At 42.5% G+C, this 17,158-nt stretch overlaps 1 protein-coding gene across 1 annotated transcript in view; it reads left to right on the top strand.

Annotated features, from left to right (window-relative positions):
- The window catches only part of AAK1 (AP2 associated kinase 1), a 72,519-nt gene that overhangs the window by 49,565 nt on the left and 5,796 nt on the right, over window positions 1–17,158 (top strand). Inside the window, exons 14-19 of the mRNA XM_010563033.1 lie at window positions 327–556; window positions 1,215–1,372; window positions 1,776–1,892; window positions 3,709–3,804; window positions 14,892–14,993; window positions 16,665–16,766. Of these exons, the coding sequence (XP_010561335.1) occupies window positions 327–556; window positions 1,215–1,372; window positions 1,776–1,892; window positions 3,709–3,804; window positions 14,892–14,993; window positions 16,665–16,766 (805 nt within the window). The remainder of the gene's footprint in view (window positions 1–326; window positions 557–1,214; window positions 1,373–1,775; window positions 1,893–3,708; window positions 3,805–14,891; window positions 14,994–16,664; window positions 16,767–17,158) is intronic.

Here is a 17,158-nt window from a genome sequence, read left to right as displayed (position 1 = left end):
TACCTCTGTCCTGGATCTCAGCCTCTTTACCCATGAGCAAGTTTGAGACCAGCTAGCCTTTAATGACAAGCACTAATAGAGGCTTTGCCTCCAGAGTTACACCATAGAAAGGGGGAGAAAGTCTCTGCTTGTGCAATTGTAGTAATCCTGAAACAGTATAAATCTATGAATTACCTCCTGCCCCCGATTCTTTTGTTGGTTTGTTTTTTCCCCTCCAGACTATCCCCAATCCATCACTTGAAGGTCAGATCCTCCAGCATATAGCCATTTTTTCATCATGGCTGTTGTTCCTGAACAAGGACGTACCATTTTACTTTTTCTCCTAGATGCAGGCACAAATGAGGCAACAGCAAAAACCTCAAACCACGCCCCCCACAGCAGTGCAAGGTCAGAAGCTGGGCTCTCTCACCCCTCCGTCCTCTCCCAAGACGCAGCGTGCGGGACACAGGAGGATTCTGAGCGATGTGACCCACAGTGCGGTTTTTGGGGTTCCAGCCAGCAAGTCTACCCAGCTTCTTCAGGCAGCTGCTGCTGAAGCCAGTCTCAATAAGTCCAAGTAGGTGGCTGGTCAGTTGGTGTCAAAGGGTATGGAGGGGAGGGGGTAGATGAGGCTCTTCAGAGATTTCCTAGGTAGCTAGGAAATCAAGCTCTGAGATGAAGGTAGGCAGCAAACTCTGAGGTTTAAATTAGTCTTTGCCTTCCCAAGACAACAGTTTAGGGCTTGGTAGAAAGTTGCTGAAAAAATTCCCCAAGGGCAGAGGTCCTCTAGTGCTTCTGTGCTCCCCAAAAGCTAAGCAAGCAGCGTGTTCCTCTGGATTACAAAAGCTGGTGTTGTTTCAGCTGTTCCACCAGTAGCCCTGGTGCATGCTTCACGCTTGCTGCTTAGCATCAGCGCTTCCCCAGGAGTATTTGCTAGCTCACTTTTATAGTGCCTACAGGCAGGAAGCCTCCACGTGGGCAATGCAGAAAATTGTTTCAAATGGGATGCTCATGATGCTTGTTTTAATCCCTGACACCAGGATGCTCAACTAGATTAAGAGTAGATAAGGTTAATTGGTCCCAGGTTTCTGGGTATGCAAGTACAATAACTTGTGCTGAGTGTTTTAAGTAGGAAGTAATTATAATGCAGTAGCTTGGACCAGCTCGTAGTGCTGGCCAGAGGATTTCAGATGGGTTGTTAATGACTGTTGTTTGGTTGGGATGATCACATCCAGATCTGCTTCCACCACACCCTCGGGTTCCCCAAGGACCTCACAGCAGAATGTCTATAACCCGCCTGATGTCTCCACGTGGAATCCGTTTGACGATGATAACTTCTCCAAACTCACAGCTGAGGAGCTGCTGAACAAGGACTTTGCAAAGCTAGGTGATGGTAGGTTCATGGAGGTGGTTTAATGCCAGCCCAGTCTCAAAATGGAAGACGGCATGGAAAGATGATGCTTTTGGTCAGATGCTGCTGGGGTGCTGCCGTATTATCATGGTCCTCTGTGCCTGTTAGAGCTAAATCCTTCCAATTTCCCTTCTCAGTCCCTGTCCTCTTTGAGCAATTACAATTAAATGAGTATGATCCTCAAAGGTAGAGGTACTAACTGCTTTTAAAGTGGCATTGATCACTTGGTTGTAGAAGCTACAGTTTAAACTCTGCTTCACCTGCAAGGTATGATTTGCAGGAAGGGGCTTAAGTCACATGCTGGAATAGAGTCCTAAAAAATCTAGGTAAGCAACCTACCTTTGGAATGGAAGTTTTTCCCCTAAAACTGCATCTGGCATTTCAGGGAAAGCTCCGGAAAAGATGGGCAGTTCCACAGAGAACTTGATTCCAGGTTTCCAGCCGGCTTCATCTGCAACCCAGGCAGATGCATTTGGTGGCTCTTCCTTCACTGCTGGATCAGGTGAGTTTGTGAACATGTCCTATAGGACAATACCTTGGACAGTACTGCAGAAAAATGGCAACTCTTTGTCATAGCCTCTTTGAAAGGAAGGTAAAACTGATATAAATTGAGCTGGGCCTTGGCACTGAGAACTGCAGGATAGGGTTGGCACTTCAGTAAAGAAGGGAAGGTAGGAATGGCTCACGTACTTGTCACAGTTGGGTAGCAGAGACAGGAGGCACTGTCTATAGGCAAAGGTGAGGCTTTTGGTGAGGGAAGAAACTAAGTGAGCCTCTTAAGTTCGCAAGAAAGCTTCTTAACATGTTAAAGTTCCATGCAGTTCATAATTAGAAGTAAAATATAGAGTGTGCAATAAGGGAATTGGAGTCAGAGACATCGGTCAGACGTGCTGGAGGATATTCCTTGCCTGCAGTTGTTAGGCTGTATGAAGCAGGGGAGCAGGGATAATAACTTCTCTGCTGCAGAATGAGGAGAATAGCAGACACAGGAGTGCGCAGGGAAAATCCTCAGAGGAGAGCATGGTTAGTCTCATAATTGACATGTTAAATGGTGAAGGCAAGAAGTTTTGCACTGGCTGTGCTGTCTGGGTCCAGGGGCCAGGAGTCCTTGGCTGGTCTAAGGAGCTTTTCGGCAGGGGCCTCTGCATGCGTGACCTTGTCTGGTGCCTCCTTTGGTACTTTGGGTACCAAGATTTTGCCATGAGAAGCCCCTTCTGTGCCGAAAAAACTCTGTGAGTGCTGCTTCTTGTTTCTGTTTCTTCAGCATCAATTCTCACTGAATGCAGCAAAGACCTGCCAAGCACAGTATTGGAAAACTGCTTTCAGGAGCCCTAAATGCAAGTAATCCTCTCCCCTGTCTTCTGTAGCCTTTGTTACTGGTGACAAATGCAACTGTTTGATGCTTCCTCATGTAAGCGCACCAACCCTTGGTGAGAGGAGTCCTGGGAAGAGACTGAAGAATCCTTTGTGGGGCAAGAAGTGACAAATGCATTTACGCTTATTTCTATTTATAAAGAGAGATTTAGAGGAGCTTATAACTGAGCTTGGTATTGTTGACTCTTACCTGAGAATTAAGAAGTTGAAGTCCATGACGCAAGAGTGCTCTAGGGGGTTGCTTTCTGAGTTTGTCCAGCTGTTCAGTTCCCTGTGAACAGTTTATGATGTTCCATCAGTCTTTGTGGAGTGATGTTGAGTAGCAGCAGCTCCAGATTCAGCTGTAATGTACCTTCTGCAAAGCCTGAGAAATATCTGCACATTCCGGGCTTTCTGGACACCGTAACATTCAATTCTTTTAGTAGTTGTCTTTAAAATGTGCCCCTTGACTTTCCTGTCCTGCAGTTTGGCATAGGAAGGTGTCTTGGAAATTCTTTTGGTGCTGGCACTGGGCTGGGCACTTGAAGTCCTTTTCTTTTTCTTTCCTCATAGATAGGAGCCTGTCTGATGCAAGATGCTGTATCTTTTATTTCAGACAAAGAGGCCCAACATGGGGGCTGGCCTGCTGTGTGTCCTTTGTTAAGGCATTTCACCTTTTGTGCCGCTGTAAAGCGAGATAATAGTACTTCCCTTTCAAGGAATGTTTTGAGATCTGTGGGTTAAATTGTGTTGGAGAGCTACATGGTAATGGTTGTTTGGTTTTGGATTTTTTTTTCTTTACACTAGCAACATAAACTTGTTCTGAGCGTGGATGCGTGTGTCGTTCTTGTCAGGCTGTAGCTTGGACTCTGTAATATTGAGCAGTGTCTGTGCTGAGATTTTGCTCGATGCTTTCTGCTTTTCTCTCTTTGTTTCATTCTGCCTTTTGTCTTCCTGGTTAGCAGCTGAAAAAACGAAAGACATTCTGAGTTTGGACACTAGCCCTCCTCTTCTGACTGTGCCTGATCCTTTCATTCCTCTCCCGTTATCCGACACGCCAGGTAACCAGAACTGAGTTTATGGAGGGGGGCAGATTCTTGTTGTTTGTTTTGTACTCTTAATCTTTCGGTTCTATTTCTAGGCACACCTGAAATCCTGGGCCTCAGTCAATGGTGCTGGGTACTGATAAGCTCTGCTGATCTTAGTGGTAGTAATGATGTGTAGTGCTTTCTGCCATTGAATATCTGTGTGTTGGTGGGAGCGGTGCTGAGCACAAGAGCCCTTAGTTTTCATGGCAGACCCTAGGGTTATCATATTTTTTTCTAATGACAACAATGTTGGTGTCTCTAAAGGTTCAGTATTCAAAGCCAAAAATAATCACTGGGTAATTACCTGTTCTGACCTAAGCCATTTTCAAATTGGTCTCCAACTTTGAAAGTGTAGTTTTTATTATTGTGAATCTTTCTTTCCTGTAAGAGTCAGTGTTTCTTTGGCTTCCAAGGTCTATTGCAAATGCGTGCTTCATGTGAAGCACAAGTTAAGATGTAACCTTTTCTGAATTGGCAAAATTTTCTGGTGCAGTTGGTAGCTATTTCCATTTACTTTGCAGTACTACTTAAGTCTTTCCTGTGTGCACATTTCTGACTGCAGCAGCCAACACTTTTTAGCACAAGATTATGTAAGTACTTAGGAGCTTATTTGCAAATCAGTGGATTTGGAATATGGGAATGTTTTTATCTTGGAGTTTCTCTAAGCCCTCTGGTGAATGTGTGTGACAGGTCCCTTCTTGTCAGCTAGCCCCAGAGGACAAATGCTTGTTACAGCTCTCACCCTTGTCCTTAGCTCAAGCTGTGGATTATTGGTGGTTTGACAGTAGAGGACCCAAGCTTCAAAACGACATGCTTGTAAAGATGGCATCTCTCCATGGAAAGTTAAGCAATTTGGGGAAAAAAAAAACCAACTATTTTTTTCCATAACTCTGTGGAACTTGCTTCCTTTTGGTTGATGCTCAGAGAGCATGAGAAATGTGTTTTGGTTCAAAAGGGTTTTATTCATAGATGCTGCAGTTCGAGAAAAGAAGCAGAACTGTCTCTCCTCTGTGAGCGCTTGCCAGGAGCTGACCTGCCCAGCTATAATTTGAAAAGAACCTACAGGAGGCAGATGACTGCACGTTTTTCTCTGCCCACCCACCCCCCTCCCCCAATGCTATTGGAAGCATTTGGTTTTCCTGACTTGAAGTCTGTTGGCCCAGACTACTATTTAATCCTCTGCCAGCATGCTCAATGCATACAGTTGCACACCAAGACTGTTGTTTTCCTTATTGCCTTCTGCATTTTGATACAGCACAACCATACGAAGCAGCAGTTGCAGCCTTAGCAGTGGGAGCTCTGAAATTCTTTATAGTACAGAAGCCACTGCAGAGCAATTGCCTTTCAACCCTGCCCGTGGGTGCAAATAATCAGAGCAGCACTTGTCTGCAGTTTTTGTGGTGCCAGGTTGCTTGTCCCACAAATCTGTCCCTGACCAGTTGTGTATCTTTGCAGGCAGGTGCTAAACCTTCTTTTGCTAATCTCTCTGCCTGCATGTGTCTGGTCCTACTGAGTTCAGTGGATCTCATTCCATGGGGGCAAAGCCGTGGGCAAGGGCATGCAGGAGATCTGGCTGTGTTGGCTTCCTGCAGGTTTCTGCAAAGACATCTCTTGAATTTATTTTTTTTTTTTTTTTTTATTTTTAACATAAATGTTGAGGCCATGAGCTCATGAATGTTTTCAAGGAGCAGAGCTACAGACTTATCCTTAGCTTTGAAAACTGAGAGGGGTTATCTGTGCTTGTAAATTCAACAGAAAAGATAAAAATCCTGGATTTGGGCTTAGGTTTTCAATCTATGTGTTTTATCATGCAGAACAGAGTTGTCTTTGTTCTTCTGTGTCTGTGTTACCTGGGCAGAAACATCCCCAGAGCAAGCAGAGAGGTCTTGGATGAGAGGGATGTGCTGACTTGCATGTGAAAGGCATTCTTTTGGGTGTGCCCCTCGGGTCAGTAGAGCTGGGATTGACTTTAGTCTCTTAGTATATCAGCATCTCCAGTTGCACATCTCCAAGCTGTCTTAGTTTTGTGCAGAAGCAGATGAATTTTTGAATGCTTGCTAAATATTTGCGTTCTGTTTGGAACATTTTTATTTCTGAGAAGACCTTGATAGTGAATCTCATTGCTTTGAAAACATTTTACGTCTGTCTCTTTATGGACTGGGAGCATGCATAGCCCTTTCAGAAGTAAAAGCGTGAGTCTTTACCCCTTGGTTACAAGAGCAGTGTTGTTCAGGAAGGCTTTTAGTACAGGCATAAGTGAGGCTTTGATTTGGTATTTTCCCTATTTGTCATACAGAGCCAGTTTTGTTGGCTTTCTGTGCTCTAAACTCGTGACAGCTGAGGGTCTGGCTGAGAGCTCAGCTTCTTTTTTTGCTTAAGCCACAAACTTGCTCCCTTTGCTGGCACCTGAGGGTGCAGGTGGCATCACTTGAATGTTGGCCAGAGACTTCCTTGAGCTTTCCTACCTTTCCTCTGTTTGCTTGGAAGGACAGATGAGCCCTTCTATCACAGATTCCTGAGAAACAAGTAAATGATGCTTAACACATGACAAATAGCCATAGGGTGCATCCTTAGACAGCCTAAATATGTTCAAATGGAGGAGCGTACTGCCATGGAGCTACAGCCAACAGATATGGCTTTAAGTATGACTGCTTGCTTGTAGGTTTAGCAAGATCACACTTTTGGTTTTGTGTAGTCAGTTAAATGTGTACAGCAAGGACAAACCTTGGACAGCAGGTTCTAGCAGACTATCCTGTTTGTGTGGATCATGGCGCTGGAAATGCATAATATCCTAGAGGAGGTTGTTTTTTCATTTGTTGTGGGTGACAAGCTTTGCAGTAAGTGTGTCCAGAGAACAGGTAATGTAGTACCCTATAGAAGGCAGAAATACCAGCTCTGGACAGCAATCAAGTAGAAGTAGGATGGTTTTCAGTATATTCCTCCTTCTCCAATGTGTAATGGCTGCAATTCTTAATGGAATTGTAACTAGTAAGAGATGCTGGCAAGAGGGATGTAAAAATATGGCAAAACATCTGTTAAAATAAGGGAGAATTAAATATTCATGCTGAAAACATTTTTCCTTGTGCATGTATAGGAAAGTGAGCCAAGTTCTTCTTAATAAGCTTATTGCAGGCTTCACTGCTGGTTAATCATAATAGAGTATTTGATCAGAATGGTAATTTTTCTGCTACATGTGGCTACTTAATGTCTATCAGTATGAATTTAGCTCATGTGGGCATGGGAGGCTAAATTTTGCACAAGGTATTCTAGAGAGCTGAAATTAAATGGACTTATGAAGCTTCAAGGCAGATCTTTTCCTTTGTCATTGAGGCTTTGCTCCGTGAATAGTCCCAAGTCTAAAGTTTTTACACCTGTTATGTACAGCAGGATTTGTTTCTTTTGACTTAATTTCTATTGGCATGAATGAACTTTGGGCTCAATCCTGAAAACCTGCTTTGCAGAAGTATTTAATGAGAGGTTTCACCCAGAGCATGTGAATACTTCTGCTTTAGCCCACATCCCTTATTAACCACTGAAACTAAAATGCTTAAGCGCTGTCTTGATGTAGTTACCCGCACTCTTCAGACATCCATTAGTGTCAGGAAAGGTTTTAGATATATCCTCTTTACTCTAGAAACATCTGCTCAGATAAACAAGTTTTTGAGTAAGTGAAGGGTGGATCCAGTGCAATGCCCTCTGAGATACTGCCAAAAATACTCTTTTCCAATTGTTTCAGGGTTGGTTGGTTTGTTGGGGGGGGGGGGTCTCCTCCTTGCTCTAGTTCCAGATAAATGTTGTTCTCCCAGGTGGCCTGTGCTATCAGCAGTCCTGGCTTATTCTCTCCTCTCTGCAGAAAGAGGAGAGAGATGAGGTGGTGGGTTGGCAGCAGAGCAAGCAAAGAGCTGTTGTTGAGCAGCGGCACTGAGGTGTGAGAGCTGAGAAAAAGAAGCTCTGCTCCTCCATGTTACTGGATGGAGGACAAACTCCCCCGTGCTGCAGATTGCACCGCACTGATTCATGTGCGAGCCAAGTCCATGTGTGTGCAGGGTGGTGGTACTGGTGGCCTCTGCACATCAGTACTGAGTACAATACTGTCTTTGCACAATGAGTCAGTCTTTGTTACCCCTTTTCAAAAGAGAATGGATCATTCTTTGCGAATTTACACAACCATTTACTCCCTGCAATAATTCAGCACCTTGGCTGCAGCTGACACAAATGTGTCTTTAGTGTAGTTAGTTGTTTGAAGAACAGCAACATCAAGCGGCCTCTGCGACATTGTCTTGCCCGTAACAGAAAGTGAGATAAGAGAAATTCCATGTCCAGCACAGCTAAGTAAACATGCAGACATAGCTGGGGAAGGAAACACAGGCCAAGAAAGCACGCCTGTGCCATCTGGGCACACACTGGATTCTCATTTTTGATGAAAAGGCAAACAGCATTGCTTATTAAAGAGTCATTGTCATGTTGGAGCTCTCCAAAGCTTTTAAATAGCACTTTACAGATTATTTTTGCCTTTTTATTTCCTTCAAATACTCACAGACTTGTGTGGTTTTACATTAGCCTGAGAGGATGCTTATCAGGGCTAAGGAAGTAGGTATCTTGCAGTGCAATTTCGAAACAAAATGCATCCACACCCTTGGCCTGTTTCTAGAGCTAGCTATCAAAAACGTGTGGTCCTGATAACCATTCTGCTCAAAACATAATTAGCTTCAAAAGTAGGAGTTTTAAACAAAACTGGATTTTTCTGATTGTGTTCTAATGTGTGGCCTTCAGGAACTGGGTTTCCAAGCTTTCTCTGCAGGGTGCTAAAGCAGGATTGTGAGCTGGAGGTGAGTTTCAGCCTATTGCAATGTTTGAAGAACTGGAAATGGGAAAGAATCGTGAAGTGTTGAGATCAAATTGCTGAAGCTGGCAGTTTCTAGCACCTGGAAACATGAGCTAGGACTCAAACCATTGACATTCTTGTCAAAACACACAAGTTGAGCTGCTTTAACAGGGCCACTATTGCTAATGTAGGAGGGCTCTTTTATTTTTTTTTTTTTTTGGCACAAAATACTTGGTGACATGTTTTTCATCAGCATAACTCTCTCTACCCCAGGCCCATCAATTCTGAGAAGATAACTGTATGCTCACCTATGTCAGGGTGTTTATAACAACTGTAAAAGAAAAACTATATTTCTAATGAGAACTTATATTTGTTCCAAGGTGACCCATTGAGATAAAGTAATTGCAGACATGCACAAACACATATTGATGTGTACTAACGATCTGAGTTTACATCTTGAGTTGGAAAAATGCAGAAGGGGAGCTACTCATCTAGTAACTTGATGAATTAATTGTCATATTATTAACTGAGAGTATAATATAGTGTCTTGATGATTAGGAGCAGCAAAGCTGACAGACCACTCGATTACCAACTAAATGAGTGTAAATAGTATCTAGTGTTGTTTCTGTCTGGGTTTTGAGTTTCATCCAAAGGGATATTATTTTACAAATATTTGAGATCTTGAAAGTTAAACTAAAGTTTTTTGATTTTTGACCTCTTAAGGAGCCACTGTTAAATGTTGTCCTACTATTCTCTGTGGTTTTTACCAAGTCACGTGCGTGTGTATTTAAAGCATGCCAATCACTGTTTTTTTTTTCCTTCTCTTTCTATTTGTGCTATATAAGAAACAATTCATTTTCACAGAAACTCCATTAGGAAAATTAAAGTCCAGTGCCTTCCCTTGATTAGTCAAAGTCCTCTGTTGCTGAATAATGTGCAGGGCTTCCTTTAATCTCTAATACTTGATTAATCAATAGGCAGAAATCTTGGAGTGACTAATCTATACCTACCTTGGTAATTTGCCCTCCCACTTGCAGCACAGTTGACTTGGCAGGATTTTTACAACCTTGTCTTTCTTTCTCAGTTGACATCCGAAGAAAAGAACTCTGCTGTGTGCTCTATTGAATTGTCTTTCTTTTTGCTATTCCTCCACAGTACATGAGTGAGTAACATTCTTACTGTATGCAGTGCCTGGCTGGTGGACTTCTTTGGCTTTGAGATGTTGCATCTTGATCGTTCAGTGTGTTACCAACTTATGACGGATTTTTGCCCTCTGTTCCCTTTTTAACTTGCAAGTTTCTCAGGAATCTTTATTTTTTTCTAATAGCCTGCTCTAACTAAAAACCCATTTGCTTCCCTTGTCTCTTGATTTATATTTTTTTCATAACTCTAGTCCTTCTCAAAATGCTTTCTGCATATACTTTGTTGCTTAACAGGTATATCGCCAAGTATAAATGCAGCATGCTAACTTACAGTCTTTGGCAGTGGTGGTGTTGCAGATGCAAAATCTGTGCAAATTGACTAATTGTAAATCTCAAAAATCAGATGTGTGCATGTGTTAGAAGGGATCTGAAGAAAAAGGTCAAAATGTTCTCACTGGATTGTCCAAAGCTGTGCTGCTCAACCGATGCGTGGGGTTCGAACTTGCCTTCTTGTCCCATGATAGAAATGGATAATTAATTCTGCTAATGCTATATGGCATTACTTCCTTCTTAGGTTGGTGCAAATCAGAGGAAAGGCTCTTGCTTTTATTCCCAGAGGAAGTGATTTGGTTTTCCAGTCTCGGAAGCTACCAACATCTACCATTTGGGGATGCCTCTGAGAGCTGTTAGCTGTAGGCTCTTGCTTTGCTTTTTCTGCAGTGTGTTTTGCTTACTCTGACTATGATGGGAAACCATCAGTAATTTCTTACTGTAAGGAACTGGGAACTTAGGAAGAATGTGAAACATTTGTCTAAAGGCTGCAGTATGTGGCTGGGCTTTAGCTCTGGAAGGGGTTGATAGGGCACTTTTTAATCCCCCCTGCGTGCTTTTAAGCTTAGACACCTTCTTAAGACTTGCTAATGAATCTTGCCTACTCCACCAGTGTCTCTACTAGCTGATGCAAAGCCATAGGAAACTTGCTGCCATCCTGTCAGGACTGAAAATGGGCTAAGTAGAAAACCCGACAGAAAATGAAATACCAATGGTCAGATCAATCCTGAATCTGAATCAACCTTACTTTCCCTGTGACCTGGAAAGCATCTGGCAGATTTTCTGTAGGCTGTCTTGGGAAGAGGATGCCTCCTCATGTGAGAGCACAGTTATCAATTAAAGCACATGTTTCCCAGCTAAAGTTTGATAAAAGCCCTTCTTGACAGCCCTGCAGGAGCTATATGATATAAAATATTATTGTATTGGGTTACATTTTCTTAACCTTGTTTATCCTCATGCTTGTTCATATCTCTACATATGAATAATCTGGATATGTCTATTGGATTTGAGGCATGATACTATAAAATACTGAATTTAACTGCATGTTGATTGATACAGGATGTGTTTTGTCCTGTCATGTTCCAGTCTGAGCTCTATACAAGCACAAAATTAATTGCAATGGGGCCTGAAACTGCAGCATAGCAGAAGTTTTTATTTGTTTATTTCTTGTTCCATTGCTGTTTGCTGCATAACTGATCTTCTTTGCCATCATGACCACTTCTAAAATGCAGCTTGTAATTGTGTGCCCACATGCCCGGAGAGTCACAAGAAACTGGTACTGTAGTGGCAAAACATCTCTCTGGTTTTCCTCCAGCAGAAGATCTTTGCTAAGGGGATGGCAGATGTGAGACGGTGTTCTAGAGAAGTCCATACCTGAGGCTGTAGCCTTCATCTCTTTCTGCAAATGGCAGATACAAGCTGCATGCTGTTTGCTTTACTGGTGGAGCCCGTTCTGCAATTGATGATCTCTTCGTATATGTGTGACTTGAAACTGTTGCGTTTGTACAGATTCCCGAAAATGAGGCTAGTTATCCCAGCTTTTCCTTTTCTTGCACTGCTGTGTTTCTTACTCGGTCAAATTATTTAGTATTGCTGGCTTCTCACCATCTCAACCATGGCTTCACTTGCAGGTGAAGCAGCTTTTCTCTTGGAAATCAAAATTAAACTTCTCCTAGAGAATTCCCTTGGTAGCAGGACCCAAAACGCATTTTGGTATCATGAGAAGAGCCTATTTTTTCTTTCTAGGTCTGCATATAGTTAAACTGCAGCTGCCTAATGTTCATGCACAGGGAAACAGTCTAGTGTGCAGAAGATACCCTCTTTGAGTTACTGCTTTGATCATTGGAGCTATGGTGAAGCAGAGGCTTAAGAGCTGGGTTTATTTGCCACAGTGAAGGCATGTAGTGTTCTTGGACTTGAGTGTCTGATGTGGATTCAGAAAAACTTCCTTTAGTGTTTTTGTAGCGTGTCACGCTAAAAAGAACAAACCTAACTCTTGTAGAGAAGGTATTCCTGCTGACTAATGCAGAACCATGTTTTGCGCTGGGCCTCCGCTAACTGTTCCTTTGCTCCTAGTTGAACGTGAATTTCCCACCACTTAAAGCGACTGCTATTCCTTTATCTCTTATTCCTACCAGTTAGTACAAGATATAACACAAAACAGAAACCAGGGAAATGAACTGCTAGGCCTCAAAATTGAATGAGGCATCTGATTTTTGTTACCTTTGTTATCTCCTTTCTCATTCATCCTGACACCTTCTTGTTTTTGTGGACCTCCTCAGCCTCACTCAAAAGCTATAAAGTTCCTTTTGATCATGACCTAAGAGATGCAGTGGCTATCTGTAACAGCATTGGCATATTAGCACCAACAATGAAGGAAATGAGAAGGGAGATCTCGTGAGACAAGTAACAAAATAAGACAAAGAACCACTGACAGTCTAAAGCTTTGCATAAAACCAATTGAGCCCAGGGGGCGGGAGGGAAAACTAACATGTAGAGAGAAGAACACCATGTTTATTCTCATAATTTCTGCATGTTTAAAAAGTGTGAGTGAGCTCAATAGGCATCTTTCTAGTACCTGACCAAAAGGCAGTTCTACTGTGTTAAATGGAAAGTCTGCAGTAATGAAAAAGGAGGAAACTTTGGAAAAGTAAGGCTGAAGGAGGGAGACTTCAGGGAGCAAGACACTTGGGATCATAAAAGGAATGATATATACTGTATATATGGGTTTGAAGATACAGGTTGATGCAAGCACCTTGGGAAGAGCTGGGCATTGGCAGACAGGCCTTCTGAGTCTGCCTTTAAAGGAGTATTTTAGGCCTGAATCACTAAAAGGTGAATACATTCACAATGTACATACATGTCACTTCATAGGTTAAAAACTTCATTTCAGAGTAGGAGCCGAAACCAATTTGAAAGTGCCCAACTCTGAGACAATCCATAATTTCTCCCACAGTTATGTGCTGTGCCTTGCTATATGGATTAATTGATTTAAAATGCTGTTTCAGTCAGCTGTACCCTGGGTTGGATACCTGTTATTTTACTGCCTCCTTTCTGGGAAAAGGAATTGAGCATGTTCCCTGTCATCTTGTCCCCATGTCTCTCTCCTGTGTTGTGTTATGTTTTCCCAACATGCTATAATCAGTTCCATGCTTCTTAGCCCCCTTTTGATAGCATCGACACCTCTTTCTGTTGCCAGGCCCCTGCTCCCAGCCTCTCCGTTCGTGTGAGGAAAAAGCCCCTCTTTGTACAGCTGAGAAGCCAAGGATGATACCTCTGCAGCTGGGGTGCATTTTCTTTGGGAAATCCAGCCTTTAAAATTGAGTATTCCTCATAGAGGTGGGAAGGTTTCAAGTACATTCAAAGCTGCTGTTCCCGTCAGGATTTTCCTTTCGGCTGACCTTCTTCAGGCCTTTAATGGTGTAACAGCTGCCTCTTGGGTTGCTTTTTAGGTTTCCTTGCCCACCTGGTTGCTTTAGTGTGTTGACTTCTGAAGTTTTTTGTGGGGAGTACAATTTGTCCTGCTTTGAATAAATAGTTCTAAAGCTGCTAGGCTATTTTATTATTTATATAGGGCAATAAAAAAGATTTATATTATTACCGTGTATGTAACAGTGCAACTAAAGCTTTTCTTTGGCTTTCTCAGCATGGTAAGTCTTTTATACAGCAGTATTCCAGAGCCTGTGCTTTTGTGCAGTTGTGAGCATGTTTTCTTTGGATAATAAATAATAACACCAGCCTTTGAACTCAAAACATAAAAGATAGATGTAAAAATTTTGTAAAGGTATAGCTGTGGCAGGGCCACAGCTCATTCTAATGTTAGATTATAAATGCAGTCATTTCAACAAGTTGAAATGGCCAGATTTGTCTGTGTAGAGCAAATTTTATCAGTGGTGTTCTACTGAAGGTGATTACTTCTAGCAAATCCTGAAAATGTTCTTCATCTTGTTCTGTGAAAGGTAAATAATTAAGCTCATTATTGATAAACCTGGTTAGTATGATTGCAAAATCACTCATCCACCAGATTAATAATTGAGACTAACTTTTTGCCCAGGCTATCTGGATTTCTTTGTGGGAAGGATGATGGGAACCACAGGAGTTGTACTGCTGAGAATGACGTGTCTGATTTGAAACGTGATGTTTGAAATAATTAACTAGGCAGCTGTTTAACCGAAGGACAAGTTCTGATGTCTGGCACTGTAGTGTCTCAATGTTTTCTGGTTTTGCTCAAGGTCTTAAGGGCTGTAAGTATTCCATTCTTGAGCAAATTAATAGGGGCATTGTATACCTAGCTCTAGCATTTTGGACTTCCGATCATCTCTTCCATTTCTTCTCATTATACAAAGACTTCCCCAGCGTAGGAAGGTGAGAAGGGAAAAATTTGCAGGTTTGTTTTTGTTTGGGTTTTTTTTAATTTGATTTTCAGTGGGTCATGTTAAGCTTTTGTGCTTTGGCTAGGAGTGAAAGAACTCCATGCTATTTTACAGTGGCTCCTTAGGGAGAGCAGTGCATAGTGGGTGAGGATGTTCTCAGTTGTCTTAGGTGACCATGACCAGCTGGTGAACAGCTGCCCTCATATATCTAAGTGATAGTGTTATTTGCACGCAAAATTGTGCAGATGCTCTTCTGAGGCTGACACACTGGACTATGAGCCACTGAATTGAGCACCTGATTAATGTTGTCTTTTCTTGTTTTTTTTGTTTTTGGTTTTTCTTTTCTTTTTTCTCTGTTGCCTGCCTTCCTCCTTTTCCCGCTTAACCCAGAAAAACTCATTGAGGGACTCAAATCTCCTGAGACTGCGCTTCTGCTCCCCGATATCCTGCCTCTCGCTGACCCCTTCGGTAGCACATCAGACGCTGTGAATGGTAAAAATAACTCAGGGCACCTCCTCTCCTCTGTCTTACATGGCATGTCTGGTCCTGCATGATAACTCTGCGTGTTTACCCCCACCGGCCTCTCAAAACAGCTGCTGATGTTGGTGAAATGCAATGTGATAGGAAGTTACAGATTATGCTGAGACAGATCTGCCTTTTCTCCATGAGACTAGCCTCTGAACAGCGAAGACTTGGTATTTGCATTTAAAATCTAGGCTTACTGATTTGGCTCAATAACATGGCATGGTTGTACCTTATGTGTTCTTCTGGTCTTGGTAGAAGGAAGTTAACTGTTGACTGAAGGAAAAGATGCAAAAGATCCCTCCATTTCTGCTGAAATGAACTGAAGGACTTCATGTGTAACCATGGCCCAGGCACTGAGCCTGTCTGTGTCTCCATCCACCCTCAGCAGGATGAGGACAGCATTGCCTTAGACCTGGGGCATATGCTGAGAATAAATGTGCTAGGCTGCTATAAGCCCAGATGCAACAGGCTCCAGGCAGTATAAAGATTTTGGAGTGTTGCAGAATTGTATTTTGATCTACTTGCCAAATGTACGGAAGACTAATAACTGCAGGCTGCTGTTAGTTGCAATCAGCTGCTTTTGTGGTTTTGGGTACCAGCCAGGGTCCCCTGGCTAGCTGGTTGCAACCTTGTAGCTTTGAATAGAAAGGTAGGAAATGAGTCACTTTAAATAATAAGACTTTTTCTGCCTTTCACAATTTCTGGCAGTTGTCTGAGTACTCTTAGATAATGATCCTGCAAATCACACACACTGCTATGCAAACAAAAATATTCATTAATCTCTCTTAAGTTGGCTGACTAGACCATTTCTGGTCCTAGCATTTGAGTGCATCCTTGTTCTTTAACTTAACTTCTTGGTTATTACCCTGATGTTGGCCCTTGAGAAAGAGACACAGATAAGCATTATACCTGGCTGGTATGACTATGACAGTTACCCTCCATGTCTCTCCCCCTTCCATTTATGGTTTCTATAAAAAAAATCTTTCTATCCAGCCTTTGTAAACATCTCCTTTTGTATCCACTTCGTGGACATCAACATTAGATGATACTGAGAACTGGTCTTTTCAGTAAGATGTTGAGTTCTAAAACTTTATCACCTCTCTGTAGGGTCTGCAATCTTTGCTCCACTGGGCAATCAAAATGAAAAAAGATCCTACAACTTGGCTTTTTACAAGCCTAACTGGGAATATGCTAAGGGCTCCACAGTAGGTATTTTAATGATCTGTTACTTCTAATGCAAGGGGACTCCTTCAAGGTCAGTGTTTTCCTTTTGCTGGAATAGGATCTTGCAAAAGCTTATAGTTATTTGCCCAGCCTCTGGCCTTCTGCTTAGCTGCAGGGCAGGCATTATTAACCTCCCATTCCACCCTCTGGATGTTTCACATTGGGCTTGCACAACTTAAAATAAATAAATAAAACACAGAAAAACCCAACAAACACTAATGTGTTACAGTCTTTCCTCATGATAAAATTAATATCAGTCTAACTTCAGCCTCTTGTTGCTGCCAGTATAGCTGACACATATTAAAGGGTCACTAAAGGATTCAGACAACTGCCGCCTTAGTTCTTTCTTATGCTGTGTCTTGCAAACTAACCTCTGGCTTCTTCTCTGCTCTGGTATTTTGCACATTTGGAAAGGAAAACCTGACGTAGCTGTTGAGAGTCTCATACCAGGCCTCGAGGCTCCATTGCCCCAACGCCTTGTGTCACAGACGGAGTCAGTTGCCTCCAACAGAACAGGTTGGTGAGGCAGAAGGGTGTCGGGGGGTAGGGATGCATCGTACTGGTGTGGGCTGTGTAAATCAGAAAGCACTGTCCGCTTAAACATAAGCATCTCTGCTGCTTTTCCCACCAGTGTAAACTGGGCTTGTAAGTGGATTCTGCATGGCTCCTTGAAGGTCAATGTTACTTGTCTCCTTGTGAAGAATGGCACAGTGTTCTTTCCAACTGTTACAGATCTATAGATGCCAGAGTATTGCTCCGATTAAGTGCTTTTGAAAACGGGGGCAGTCACTTATTTTTTTTTTTTTTTTTTTTTTTTTTAATCTGTTCCATTGGGGTGTGGTAGTAAGCAATTTTTGTCCCTTTCTTACTGTGAAGGCCTTATCTGGCCACTTCTGCAGCAGATGGAC

The sequence above is a fragment of the Haliaeetus leucocephalus genome, unplaced genomic scaffold (genome assembly GCF_000737465.1).
Source record: "Haliaeetus leucocephalus isolate CR32 unplaced genomic scaffold, Haliaeetus_leucocephalus-4.0 Scaffold162, whole genome shotgun sequence".
Classification (NCBI taxonomy): domain Eukaryota; kingdom Metazoa; phylum Chordata; class Aves; order Accipitriformes; family Accipitridae; genus Haliaeetus; species Haliaeetus leucocephalus.
This window is presented reverse-complemented; position numbering and strand designations above follow the sequence as displayed.